This window comes from Siphateles boraxobius, unplaced genomic scaffold, assembly GCF_051911475.1.
Source record: "Siphateles boraxobius isolate OS27281-9 unplaced genomic scaffold, OSU_SipBor_1 19, whole genome shotgun sequence".
In the NCBI taxonomy this organism is placed as follows: domain Eukaryota; kingdom Metazoa; phylum Chordata; class Actinopteri; order Cypriniformes; family Leuciscidae; genus Siphateles; species Siphateles boraxobius.
This window is the reverse complement of record NW_027508799.1, coordinates 19,219,000-19,234,469: the sequence shown is the minus strand read 5'-3', so window position 1 is coordinate 19,234,469 and position 15,470 is coordinate 19,219,000. Positions and strand designations below refer to the sequence as shown.

Sequence of the window (15,470 nt, the reverse complement as noted above, 5' to 3'; positions counted from 1 at the left end):
GAACGGTTTGCGCACAGCATATCTAATATCTATGACACCAGCAAATCTACTACAATAGATGCTAAAGCGACTCCGATATAATAAGATCTATATCTATAAAGAAGAAACCTCATATAAATCTATGGACAAGATAATGACATTATCAAACAACATCAACACTATATTAACCAACATCTCCATTGCCATTTGCCAAGCTGTCATTGCCAGCTGTGAATACTAAAAAGAACACGATATACAACATAAAGGAGGAGGTATAGAATAGGAAACAGTAATGAGGGAGAGCACACCAACTCCCTGCTGATTTAATACCATAGAAAATCTAGTACAGTATAGCAGTTCAACTTTATGCAAATGCACAGTGAAAGGATGAAGTGACCAGTAAAAGGAGAGAATATATAGCAGTTGAATATATATGCATCTAACAACAAAACGACATGTTGACCTCCACTGATTTAATTGCTGTCAGTCTAAACACACTTTTAGAAATGCAACATCAACTCAATTAACAGTTCAGACGTATTTGTTCACTATGCAGGCAATTTCATACATGTGTAAGTATATTCATATTTGTACGAATGAAAGAATTTAAAACTATTTGTTGAATTAAACATATGCTACTACTTAAAATGCTATGAATGTTGGTTCATAGGGGGACCTCGACGAGTTCAGAAAGCCTATATGTGTGGTAATGTCTCTAAATTTGGTTAAGAAAGTACCTGCATTAATAATGTAAAGTGTTAGATAACGTTGAAGTCACTGGAGTCTGGGAGAACTTTAGTTGACTTAGAGCAGCCCTACGGATTTCATTGTGGGAAAATTCCAAATAGACAAGAAACAATAACCTCAAAACACTTAACATGGAAGATAAGATAGGTTGTAAGTTACAACAATGAAAAGGTATTTTGTGAGTCTGAGAGAGTATAATAACCTAATCACCAAAATGTATTGTCACTCATCCCAGTCTCAGAAAAACATACCATTGACAAGATAGCTTTTATCGCTACGCTAGCTATTTTAGAGCATTGTGCTTCATTAGGACACAGTGCTACACTTCTTTTTTTTTTGTTGGAAGAACAGCAGAAAATGTATAAGCACAATATTAATTCCATATGTTTGGAGTGGAAATAATTTAAAAGTGGAAAAACACAGTAGGTAAACAGCACAGATTAGCAGCAGGCTAAGTAGACATCAATAGCTTTAGATGCTAGCAAGATGTTGCTTCAGTTACTTACGCCTATTCTCATAGATAGTTCTGGACTTCTCATACAGGTCATAGGGGTCAGGTTTGGTCAAGTCAAACTCTGGACCTGAGGGCCAGTGCAGATATGGAGTGCTGTGAGGGAGAGCATGGATAGAAAGACTGGTTGTGGGACTGCTGTGAGGATCCCAATGTTCCAAGACCTGCAAATACACCGGCATTCAGTAAAGCACCCAATCATCTCCCAGCGCTGAGGTTAATAAAATGCTAAAATGAGTAAGCAAATTGAGCTCTTCCAGGCAACTTCCGCCTGGAATTTCACTGGCCGTGGGATAGGAAGGTGTTTAACAATGAACTCGCTCTTGCGGTAATTAGTTTTTAAATGAAGTGTACATACAATGCATGGCAAGTTAGTTCTAGCTCAGCAAAATAAGGCGGCATCAAGGGCTCATCAAGGACGCTTGATGCGTTTCTCTATTGCTGACGATACTGAATGTAATCTTTGTGTTTTCTCATGCTAATGCAGATGTGGATGAAACGCTCCCAAACCACTTCACTGCACCGGGCTCTCGCACGACACCCAAAATTAGGTTATGCAAACAGAATGCACAAAGAACAGCAAGCAGACATAGAAGTCTGCTTTTCTAATATCAAGGCTATTTTCACACAAGATTCGATTGCTTATAATCGATTCGATTGCTTATAATATATATATATATATATATAGGCTATATATGTTTTAATGAGTGAAAAAGTCATTAAAACATCTATTTAAACTTTTTGGGAGAATAGTTTTTAAATGTATTTATTGATATCTCATAATTTGGCAAAGGGATTTATATATATATATAAAAATCCCTTTGCCAAATTATGAGATATCAATAAATACATAAAAAACTATTCTCCCAAAAACAGGTTAAATAGATGTTTTAATGACTTTTTCAATTCAATAACTGACCGTAACTAAATACTGAACAACAATTTTAGTTAAGTCAATTCTACTTCATTTTCTCATTCAACTTCCTGTGGGGTCGTGGCCAGTTCAATTCCAGCTCATGAATCGTAAGAGAAGTGAGCCAATTATGAATTTTGCCCAACCCAAGGAATACACAGTGTTACAGCAAAAAAATAAAAAAAATAAATAACAAAAAAAGCCTTAAAGGGCACCTAATATGCATAAATCACTTTTACATGGTGTTTTAACATTAATGTATTCTTATTAAAGCTAAGTTATTCAATCAAGTGCAGCGAGTGATTTTCTGTTTTTCTTTTGTTGTGTGTTTCATATTAACAGCATATAAAGCAGTAGGTACTGTGTAATACGCTGCTTTTTACACAAATCTAATAAACACATGCGATATCTTTACTTGCTGTTTACGCTCACAGACAAAACCTTCTGTATATTTGACAGTTTAAGCACAATTTAACGTCAAAGAGAACTTAGTTTAATACTCACGGGACGCCCCGTCTGACATTCGGCTTTCTGTGCGAGTGGTTTGGATGTGTGCGCTCAGAAAACCACCTATCAGAAGTTTAGACCGATTTGGCTTTAAAAAAACATGCAGATAATAGATTTTCATGATGATGAAGAACTGCAATGTTACGTGAGTGTGACCGTTATAGAGATGATAAGGCCAAACAGATGTTTTAGTTTTTGGCAGAACGGGCTGAAACTTCACAGGCACATTCTGAGCACACCTGAGACTAATATTACATCTTGTAAAAAGGGGTATAATAGGTCCTCTTTAAAATAAACTAAACTAACCAAACTTATACAACAAATGAATTCGGGTTCCACCGATAGCTCTAGTGTAAAAGCACCCGAAAAGCAAAGCCAAACAAAAGGCCTGATTAAAGAAGAGGGGGGAATAGTCAACAAAGGAAGTAAGTAGATGCCAGGATGAGAAAGATGCCAGGGCTTATTAAAGGAGGTCTGTGTAAGCATGTTAATCTAGAGGAGCTCTAGAGGATGAAGGCGAATGCCTCTGGGCTGCTGTCTGCAGATGGGAAACAAACCTATTATAACATGTCACTGCCAAGCAAACTCATACGCACGCGCACATTAGCTCATAGATGATATTAATATTGCCAGAGCATGCAGACAAGTTTTTGCTCAAAGTAAACGTTCCCTTAAAGAATTAACATCCATTGGAAATGTTTTTGCAGCTCCCGCTAGAGGTCTGCTAAAGGACAAACTGTTTTGGGTGGGTGCACGTCAGTTTTTCATATATAACTTTAGGTTTGTGCTTGGTTCAGGTTTTTGATTAATAAAAAAATACAGTTTTATTATAAGTATTTCATGTTTTAACTTGTTTTATTTGCTCAGACACTCTTCATCTTTGAGTCAGAGTCTGTGAGAATGGGATATATGAGTTTAATAATCCAGAGATGAAATGGAAATAGACTGATATTGGGTTGGCATTTTACACATCTCACACATTCTGCTCACTTGTTCACTCCTTCACAAGTCAGTCAAGTCAAGTCACCTTCATTTATATAGCGCTTTTAACAATATGGACTGTTTCAAAGCAGCTTTACAGTGATAATAGGAAATTAAAGTAACAGAGATTGTTTTGGCTTTACATCAGCTCTAGATTAAAGTTATTATCTAGCTAAAGTTAGTTTTGATTGATTCACTTCTGTCGCAACGATCATTAGTTATTAACTTAGGGGCCGCTAACACGAAACCGTTCTAACAGAAAATTATTTTATGCGATCCGGCCACTCATTTGCATAAAACAGTGCCTGGTGGCTCTGTGAATTTTTTAGCGCTTCCGCGTAGCCACGTGAATCGGAATTATCCCGACAACGTTTTATCACTCCAGAGGTAAAGGGAAGGGAAGCTATATAATGAATGTCACATAGTTCACTTTATGAGGAAAGAGTGAGCAAACATTAGAGTATCTGGACAATGTGGTGTAGATGGAGTTTGTAAACATCAGATTTCCATTATCAGATTCTTCTGTACATTGTGTATGTATTTAATGTAAACTGGTGCTGGGCATTATATCCGACATTTAGGATAAAGTGTAGTGGTAATTGTAACGCATTTTAAATTTGGCCTTTTAGTTTCTGTGGAAATTGGAGCGTTTGCACTCAGTACTTCATGACTTGTGAGGAATATTTAATATAAATCATGATTCAAACGATTCAGTTCATTTAGTAAAGCAACATCTCCTTTGCAATAATGGCTATTTGGTCAAAATGATGGTACTGCTGAGCCATTTTAGAACAAATATCAATAACAGAACTATTGTCAGAAGCCTGAAAGATATTGAGGTAAGCAGGGCGGGGCAGAGAGCCGTGGGAACAGAGCGAGGCCGATATCGCATGTGCTAATGAACGGAAGGATAAAAGGAGGAGTGACGACAGGTGACTCGCTCCATTCCCGCGGCTCTCGGCCCCTCCTTTTCCACAGATATTAACATTTTTCAGCTGTATCGTCCCATCCCTATTATACACCATATGCATTTAGGCGGTTCTCATATGCATTACAACATTTCTGTATTTTGACAGCTATAACCATTGGGTGGTCTGTAGCAAAAGCCATAGTATCATTTACTGGCATTTCATAATTTCAATCGATTAAATGATGCAGTGCTGTGACTCAGCGTTGCAGGCTAATATTCTTTAGACATGGATAATTGCGAAAAAAAGATGGACTACTTTAACATTTTCAAGTAATGAAACTTTCTGGCCGTAGAGATATTCTTAAAGCAAATGATGTCTAATTAAACCCCAGCATTAGGGAGGGAGTGAGATGATAAAGACCAAGCAGCTCTCTACTGTACTGCAGTAGCGGGTACTACTTTCACTCTGTCCCAGTTCTGTTCCCTAGAGATAGATACAAAGATATGTGTTGAAGAATGACAGTACAGTCGGCAGCAGCTCAAGGCAGTGCCACTGACTCTCTGTAGTCTGAAGAAAAATCAGTCGATTTATGACCAGTCAAGCCTTTGTTATATGAAGCAGACAGGGCAGGGTTCTCAAACCAAAAATAAATAGATGTGTGTGTGCATGAGAAGGCATATATATATATATATATATATATATATATATATATATATATATATATATATATATATACTGTGTGTGTGTGTGTGTGTTCAACTAGGGGTCCAACATTTTTAATAATAAACTTTTCAGTTGCAATTTTTGCAAACTTTTGGATTTGCAAAACATATCTAAAATACATATATTATATATGCGAAATATGCAAATTCTAGCCGGCCGCCTGAGCATAACTAGATTTAGCCAGATTTTTTTTTTAAATTAGAAAAGATTATTTGCAAATTATTAAAATCATTTGAATTGTTTTCAAATATTTTTACACATATAAAGTTCAAGTTCATATACAGCTTGATATGTGGTCAAGCAGACAATATTGGATCAGAAACAGTGGACAGGACATGGACAGACTGCCACATTACACAGCGGACTGGTTAGTGGGAAAATATTAGTGAAGGTGTGGTGATCTTAAGAGTTTGTTCTCAGCTGTGTAATTATGACATATTAAGTGTTTATTTAAGGTTCCCACATCTTTTAACAATGAATTTCCTTAACCTAATTCTTTGCACTCACACACATGAAAATTAGTCATTCTTACTGTACTGTATATTAAAAGGCACAAGCAGTAGCTTAGTACAATGCAATTAGTGGTAATATGTTATAACAATTTAATAAAGCATCTGGTATGCATTCAGCTTAGTAATAAAGCCCTACAGTCAAGGTTATTCATTCATATTCTGCATAATGTATAATATGCCTTAATCAGTGAAATAGTGAGAGTGCACAGTTACTGTTAGTTTATTAATTTAAATCAGAAGGCTGAAATACGGTACGTTTTACCTGTTTTGAGGTCTTCCAAGGTGAAAAGTGTCCTGCAATGGTAAAAACAAACAAAACTTTTAGCCTGCTGGAGCTTTAATATAAAATTCAAAGTGGGAATTTTAAATAAAACAAAACCAGGAAAAGTCCTGGACGACAACCTCTTATTAGCATTTTAGTTTGTTTACTCCAGAGCCATTCCTTCGTGGGGTACAATCTGAGTGTGAGGATTATATTTATTTTAGCTAATATTAAAGTTTTCTTTTCTAGAGTGGGGTCCAAAAGCTATTTCTGAAATTATTTCTATTTTGTAATATTCTAATTTAATACAAAATTTTAATGCAACTTTATGCAGAAATTGATAATCCAGCATGATTTGAGATTCATTGGAAGGAAGGAAATCTCAACTTTTATACAAAGAAGTTCAATTTGCCTATTTGATGAGCGACCAAGAAATAGTTCGGAACATATATTTAACATATATTTGAAAATTCTAAAACTTACAAATATCAAAGTCTAAACATATCCATGAAGTCCCTAAAGGCCCTGAAACCCCAAGCTGATGGTTGGCAATCAGCCAATGTTGGGCCATCGTTGAGCATCTGTCAGCTTGGTTTTGTGGCGTGTTCCATACCATCTGCACTAGTCGGAAATCGTCAGCAGCTTTTTGGCAGATTGAACATATAAAATTGCCATCCATTTGCGTCAGTGTTGTCGGAGAGACAGAGAACTCTGATTGGCTGTTCAACTTAGTGAACCAGTCAGTGCACGAGAAGAAAAGCGCAGTGATGAAATTGAGCAAAGAAGTCAAGACAGCACAGACAGAAGTCTGTTCTAATTTATGACATCTTACCTGAGCATTCCATTATTTTCATAACAACATGAGCCGCCCGGAAATGAAGAAAGTGATCAACATGATTGATATTCTAAATGGTAAGCAAGCATTTTTTTCCTCTTTGTTTATGTTGTTTTGTTTTATGATTTTTAGCGGCATCTAGTTGTGAGGTTACGAATTGCAACCAACAAAAGTTACGGTGGCCGACAGGAAAATCCGTCATTGTCTGAGACAGCAGAGAGTAACCAGTTCAGCAATGAGGTTTCTTTACAAGGATAAATTAAGAAATTATGTTTACTTAATTATTCAGTAAAACTATAAGTTATTGCGAATATTTGTTACATGTTCATCATTGTGTCAGTGTTTCATTCGCTGAACAAAGCTTGCTTCATTGCACGAAGAGCAACATAGTAACGAAACGCGTTTGTCCGTTTAGGGCTACTGTAGAAACATGTCGGCGCATTTCAATGTAAGGGAACCCGCGGTGTATGTAGATAGAAACTGCTCATTCTAAGGTAATACAAATATAACGGTTCATTATGCAAGGTCTTTATACACCACTGAAAACATAGTTATGGATCTTATATTGCATTTCTGTCAATAGATCCTCAGAAATATTACACATTGCACCTTTAAAGAGCTTAAAATAAACTCTAACAGGATTAGTGTTGAATTACAAAAGGAACAGTGCTTAAAATCGAAACAATTTAATATGTAATTAACTCTGAAGATACAATTCAAACAGGAGCTATTCAAATATCTATTCAATCTAGAAAAAATCCTCTCTGAAGCAATTGCATTTTGAGGACAAGTGGTGAATATTTCATGTATCTTGTAAAAGAGATTTAAATGTAAAATATTCAAGTTTGACCCTAAGGACTGTATTTGTTGATACCTTTTTGATGACAAAAAATTTACAACGTTTTTTCCCTGCTGCAATCAATGAAAGGATGCCCAAATCCAATGACAGAAATACACTTAAAATGCACTGAACGGCATCTTCACATCACATCAAATGCTCACTTTCCCTCTGGAGGAAAAACATTGGCTGAGATGAGGCGAAAGGCCATGAGGCTTCTGAACTCTAATCATAACAAACAGGAAGTATTGTCAGTCTAGAGCACCTCTCCTGGTATTAAGAGCTAAACAATACCCGCCGACATCAAACGACAGATTCATGAATATTTTCTCTCTAAACTCCTCTTAAATCGGCCTTGGAGTGCAAAAACAAACACATGCATACACACAGCACAGGCCGTCCAGTGTCTTGCATTCAACCTCTGTCTGCCTCTCTGTCTTTCATGTCTTACCACAGATGACCTTCAGGAATGAACAAGGCAGTGCAAAATACCTGTTTGGAATTAGCGACAGAGACACATATTAGGACTGCAGTGAATCCAATAAAGCATTAAGCTGTGTAAAAGGTTGATTGCAAAATTCACACTTTTTTTCATTGTTAATATAATTATATATATTTATTTTTATAATTATAAATGATTTTTGTAAATATTTATACACTCAGAAAAAAAAAAACTTTCAAAACTTTAGGGGGAAAACAGCTTGTCACTGGGGCAGTACCCTCAAAGGGACATCTTTGAACCTTATTTACCCACAAATGTTCTGTAGCGTCAGGACCAATCAGAATTATTCATTATATTTGAAACGCACATAATGCCCATAAAAAAATGGACTCTTTTTATTAATCAATCAATCTATGAATGAACATGCATCTTCAATACATTGTGTATAATTAAAAGTCTTGTATAGTGTCTTTGTATTGTATAACGTTTTATACATGCTTTATGATAGAACCACTAGATAACGTAACCTCATCTGTACTTTTTTTGGCATCTACAAATTTGTATTTTGAGTATCTAAATGATTGTGTATATTATATGTAGATAAGCCATGGTGACAGGGCCCCACGTTACAACTATTGTAACTTTCTTGACAACGACTGAGTCAGGCAAACTTCCCAAGTTCAAGTTCATCATAATTTCTTCGTTCAACAGTCCAGAAATAGATAGCAACTTCAGCATTATCGGACCACTGAATCATCAACACATTCTCCTGACTGAATATCCGGACGCTCGTTCAATGGCTAATGCATTGCAAGTATCGGACAATTAATTAAAGCTGCAGTCCGTAGTTTTTCCTCTTTGTCGCCATCTCTGTTCGAAATCTGCAATTGCAGTTATTCGCGGAACTATCAACTTTACGTGGGTTGTGCACGGCACAGCGCGGATGAATCCAATGTGTTGAGGAGAATGTGTAAATGCTAACAACATCAGCATTGCATGACTAAATTTAATGCCCTTCAGATATTTATCCTTGTTTTCGCATGGGCCCGGTTGCAGTCTCTTTTAAGTCCAAATGAAGTCTTTTGCATTTTACAACGGGTGAATCTCCAATTGTCACAGGTGATTGTCGTTTGAACCTTTCTGGATCCGCCATCAAATTGATAAGTTTAATTATATCAAGTGCTGTGAGAAAAGGCTATAAATCTCCACCTCCAACATCCTCACACACAATATAGCCTACTAGCCGAGACTCCTTCTGTATGTGTACAGATGTGTTGTAATGACGCAAAGATATGCTCAAATTTCCCGTGGAAATCCACCAGTAGCACTGGAATTAAAAACAGAGCAGATAGTTTTGAACACTGGCTTATAATGTACTTGCTCAATTTATTTTGGATAATTTTTAACCCCAAAAAGTTACGGAATGCAGCTTTAACTAAACAAAGGTTCTGTTCAGATGGTTAAATTCCTCTTTTCCATAGTTTCATTCCCTGTTTCTGTTTCCGGTTTCATGCATTCACTGACAAACTGTTGTACCCTTTTTTATCATTAACCATTTTTTCACTGTATCCACCAATTTGTAAATTGAATGTGTTTGGCTTCCGGTGTCATTTGCTTTCGGTTATTTTTAGATGAACAAAACAGCTTTTTATGATGATTAATGTTGCAAACTGGTATTTCTCACTGTATTATTTAAATGTGCTGTTATAATTATAAAGACACTTTGTAGAGCAAATAATTTTATATATTTTCTAGTTATCTCTCTATAGCAGCTAATGAATTGGAAGTCTCACACATTCACAAAAAAAATGCTTACTTGTGCATTGCAAAATAAGGTGGATAGGGTTCTTGAGTTGCTCCATGGCTCTCTGGAGATGAAAAACTTATTGATGGCAAAGGCTTGTCAGAACAGTGTACAGTATTTGCTCTTTAAGGCCCCAGGTTGACTGTGATTGTGAATAAAATGCTTTAGTGATTATGTTAAGGTGACCTTTTAGTCAATCTTGGATTTCTAATGTATAAAACATCAGGAAAATAAGTGAGAAATAGTCCTTAGTTCATTTTGTTTTTTAGCTCAAATATTTGTGAACATTTATGAAGATTTAATTCATGAAATGAATTGGTTGATTCTATTGCATTTATGATCAATGGGATTCGATCGCATTTAACAGTTACTTTAAAAGGTGCTCTAAGCGATGTTGGGTAACGTCACTTCTTGTTGACGTTCGAAGTATTGTCAAACAAAGCGGAGGCTAGCTAGACCCTCCCTCCTCTTCATCCGCGCACACTAACCCCCCAAACCCCACCCCCAAATCCTTCTTGTCGGTTATTGGCTGGAACAGTTTGTTATGATTCGTGGTGCGGGTTAGCCCAGTTTGTTTTTGTTGCCGTGTTTGGAGCCTGGTGTGTCTAAAGAGAACGTGTTTTTTTACAGTGTGTTCAGGGGACAGGCAGCTAGCGGATAGTGAGGAGATGTTTGCTGTATGTGACAAAAAATGTTTTGGCCTAAAAAACGCTTGACATCGCTTAGAACACCTTTAAGCATTACTTATGTAAAACTTATTTTGTTGCACAGTTTTCTAAATCTACTGTGACTCAAAACTGACCACAAGTAATCAATTTTATTTGTGCTCTGTAATTCAAATCTTCAGAATCCATATGATTGCCCAAATTCAACAATCTTTATCTTCATTAGAGACCGTAAAATTCAAATCCCGCACTCATTACAAATAAAATATTTGCCACCATTTTTGGAATACACTTGTCTATCACTTACTTTTTTAAACTGTATATATTTTATAGGAAATGGTTAGGGTTAGGTTTAGAGATGAGTTGTATACAAAATATTGATATAATTGTACATTGTTACAAAAATTCTTGATACTGTGTGTTTTCTAACTGTGTCATTTTTTGAAAAGTGTTTATGTTTAGTTTTGGAAATCTAAAATACATGTCTATAAATACATTTAGATACATTTATATCTTGATTTTCTCATTTAAACAGCAGTTGGATGTGCAACCTACATAAAGAATTTGACATACAGTTGCCTCACACAAAATAAGCATTTCAATGTACACTAAATTCGAATTCTTTAAACCACTTTTACAACGCAAGCACCATGCAACCGGCTGATTAAGAAGTGCAGCGTGTTGCTGTCGGCTGGGCATGAGTCATCAAATAGGGAGCGGAGAGAAAAAACCGGGCAGCTTCAGTGAGCAAGACCGAGCAAGAAATCAGTGACACTAGGGCAGAACAGCTGAAAGGGAGGGAAAGTGGATTGATTGTGCTTCATATGTGGATAGAGAAATGAATGGAATGCATGCTCTGGAAAATACAGATATCAAGCCTCATCAGTGGATGTTAATCAAATAACAGTTATAAAAACTTGCTTATAAATATTTGCTTAAAGTAGCGCTTTGCAAAACAAAAACTTTTGCTGATGGCTATAGATCACAATAAATGGACAACAATACTCATATTTTAATCAGCCTTAAGACTTAATCAGCTCATGGTTAGCTTAATCAGCTTAATCAGCCCCCCCCCCCCCCCCAATTTGAACCTGAATAACAAAGCGCTGGTAAACACACTGTATGACACATTAAAATAAACACGTCCTAGATTCTGCAACACCCTTGATGCATATTAAGTAGATTATGCTAATAAAAACCATCAAACACCGTAAATCTGTATGATGCAGGTGAGGGGTAAACCTAATCCAGGCAAGCTTCTATCAGAAAATGTGTTCTGGAGTAGATCCTGCCATCTGGCAAGTATGGAAGTGTTGCCCACTTGTCCAAATTTGCATTCGATTAATTGGTGATCACATGAGTGGAGGACGACAAGAGTCGAGAGAATATCCCAAAGTATAGATTTCTTTTCAGGTCGGGTGTGGACAACATACAGGAACTATTCTTTACAGTATAGCCTTTATTTAGAAGAGAGCAGTCACAGGGCCTGTTTACACCTGGTATTAAGATGCGTTTTGGTCGATCGGATCTCAAGTGGATGACGCTAGGTGTAAACAGGGTCTAACTCTTGTTCACTTTCAAGCACTTCCAGAGTTAGTCGAAAACACATTAGACCGGATTGCTTTGTGGCCGAATGCATTCAACAACAACAAAAGACTACCTACTCTTCACCTCCTGACCAAATGCGTAAACATTATGGGAAGCGCGATAGCCAGACGGGATTTTTCAGCTTAGTCAGCTGAATACCCAATATTAGTTTGAAGACGAAAAATGTACCAAGCAAAATGTTCTCTTACCATTCCTGATTTCTAACACACACTCACAGCGTTCGGTGTGGTCTTGCGCCTGTCAGAGCAGAAAAGCGAATGCTCTCCTGCCGTTCATGTACTCCAAATGTCTCCAGTCAAGTTCATATCTAAATTGCGTGAGCTTATTTTGTCCATTAGATCGAAAGATCTGAAAAACCCATACATTTAGCCGCCCATAGACCCTCCCCTCGAAGACATCAGGACAGAAGTGGTTGAAAGTGGACAAAATAGACAGATTAAAACACCAGGTGTAAATGGGTACGTGTTTTTCTCATCTACATGTGATCCTATCGACCAAAACACATCTTAATACTAGGTGTAAACAGGGCCACAAAGAACTGTCACAAAGGCAAACTGTTAGTAATGATCACATTTAATTATAAAAATATTAATACATTTATAAATTTTCATGAATTATTATTAGAAATCTATTAAACCAAATAAAAATAACAACAACAATACTAAAAACGGGTACACTTTACACGCAGTCAGGACATCGGATGTCCACTTTGCCACAAATCAACGGCTTGCTTAACGTCTAGTGCTCGATTTATGACTGAGGCACATTTCATTAACCAAATAAGATTTAAGCAGCGCAGAGATCAGATGGGGGGCATTAATCTTAATTTATTCATAATATACACACAGACCTAGCGGGTAACTGTCTGACTGCTGAGTACATAAAGGTATGAAGCTGCGAGTAGAATATATTAAATAGATAGCACATGTTATATACTGAATATGTTCAATAGCAACTCAAAAGAATATTGTGGGTTAAATCCATCATCAAATTGACCCAAACTGTCCTCATTGAGAATCTAGTCAGTGTTTTTGACAGAGTATGTGTTATGTGAGATGTCTATGTGTGTGTGCATTAATATCCACTGTCAATTCCCCATAAGCTCCTTTTGAATTTGTGAAGCATGTGTCTGGTAAGTTAATGGTCCCATGCCTATAAGCTAATGGGTATAAATCAGCTAATGAGAAGAGCTGGAGCTAATTACCTCTTTTATGAGACGCTGAGAGGCGTTTGTTTTTTCTCAACCAGCTAAGAGTCATCTGCTTTTACACACATGCGCACACGAACACACACACACACACACACACACACACACACACACACACACACACACACACACACACACACACACACACACACACACACACACACACACACACACACACACACACACACACACACACACACACACACACACACACTTCAGGATGGACGAAGCTGCTAGTAAAGAAGATAACTGATCACACCGATTAATGCAAGCTTTGAAAGGTAATTTAAACAATGCACACATACTCTCTCAAACATGCACATACACACTAAGCTAGACGGCACATTTCACCTAAACACCAAATACAACCAAAATAGCAGATGCTTTAACTGGTGGCCATGACAACAGTGCGACTGGAAACACAAGCCTGAATGATATCCATCACCTTTTGGTTCCACATGTCTACATGACTCAATTACATAAATGCTCTCTCAGGGATTTGGAAAAACAACTTGACAAACGTGACCAAAATAAGGACTTACGACAACAACATAAAGCTTAAATGTGTTTCTACACTAAAATACTTCTTCACAGCTTAATATGCAGCTTTTTGAAGATTAATATCTCAGAATCCTGAGCAACAATATAGTAATGGGACAGAAATTACACACTTATGCTTTAATATCTAGTCACCATTAGCAACAGACACTAAAAGAGCCTTTATAGCTCTGGCTATCACAAAGCAAGCCAAAAAGCTAAACTTGGTAACACTTTAGTTTGGGGGAACATATATTCACTATAATGAACTACTACTTTTGGCTTAAACTCCTAATTTACTGCATATTAATAGTTAGAAAGGCAGTGGTTGTAATGGTTCAGTTAAGTATGGGGTAGGATTAAGGGATGTAGAATATCGTCATGCAGATTATGGCATTTATATGATCTTTATAAATACTAAAAACAGCAAATATGATAGTGATATGCATGCTAATAAGCAACAAGTTAATAGTGAGAATTGGTCCACAAACTAAAGTATTACCCTAAACTCTAGAACTCACTACAAATATTACATAACGGCAAAGATTAAAAAAATGGTTGATACCTCTGATGGTGCTACGATGGAAAACTCTACAAACCAGTAGTAGCATACCATGACAAATATTTCGTTTTTTGGTGAACTATTCCTTTAAAAAGGCATCAAATGGCTGATTTTCTCTCCTGTATTGACGTTTGTTCTACTTAAACAGAAAGTTGTGGTGATGGATATCGAAAGGCTTTAAGTTTACTTCACAGCCGTGAACCATGATTAGCTCCTTGATAATGCTAATCAGACTTGGGTATTAAAGGGAGGGACTTCCTCATTAGATAGCATTTTATTGGACAAAAGTAATTATCAAAATCTCAAATCTGCTAAAAGATGATTTGGTCAAGTCATAAGAAGTACAAAACTATAGCATAAAGACAAACTCAAACAGACACAAACCACAAAACTCCAATTAATCGTTCGTTTTCTTCTGGAAACCTTTGTCTTGCTTTTGGGTATCATCATCAATGTTGTGTTGGGCTATCTGCCATACCACGGCTGACATAGTGATGGTCCACGGAACATTTCATTGCAACAATTATCTGATAACAATAAGATCTTCACTAAATAAGCCAATCATGGAAACAGCAGATGGCGCTCTGGTGGGGTGTGTGTTAATCAGTGGATTCTGGAGCAGCTCTTCAAAGACAGATCCAACCAATAACCATTCCAGGGGAACATGCCAAAATGCACTTAAATCAGCAGCCAAGGGCATTTTCACAAGTGAAGAGTGCTAGACATGTGGGGCACTGAAATTATTTCAGAGACAAAGAGATCTGGCAAAAAAAACACATCACCATCTGGACATTATGAATGAGACATTTATAAACAATCAACTCACTGTTATACAATGGACAAGCCTTGAGATGTAGCTTTAGACTCCTGCTTCGAAGACATTAAGAAAAGAAAAGAGGAGAAACAATCTGCAGGGATGGAGAGAA

General features: G+C 36.8%; 1 protein-coding gene across 12 annotated transcripts in view; it reads right to left on the bottom strand.

Annotated features, from left to right (window-relative positions):
• The window catches only part of magi2a (membrane associated guanylate kinase, WW and PDZ domain containing 2a), a 287,056-nt gene that overhangs the window by 36,673 nt on the left and 234,913 nt on the right, over positions 1–15,470 (bottom strand). For 10 of the 12 annotated variants that reach the window (XM_077234024.1, XM_077234025.1, XM_077234027.1 and 7 more), the window contains exons 11-12: positions 6,047–6,078; positions 1,233–1,401 (exon numbers count right to left, since the gene is read on the bottom strand). The exons of the other annotated variants lie outside the window; for them this stretch is intronic. In XM_077234024.1, coding sequence (XP_077090139.1) covers positions 1,233–1,401; positions 6,047–6,078 — 201 coding nt within the window. The remainder of the gene's footprint in view (positions 1–1,232; positions 1,402–6,046; positions 6,079–15,470) is intronic. 12 annotated transcript variants of the gene reach the window in all.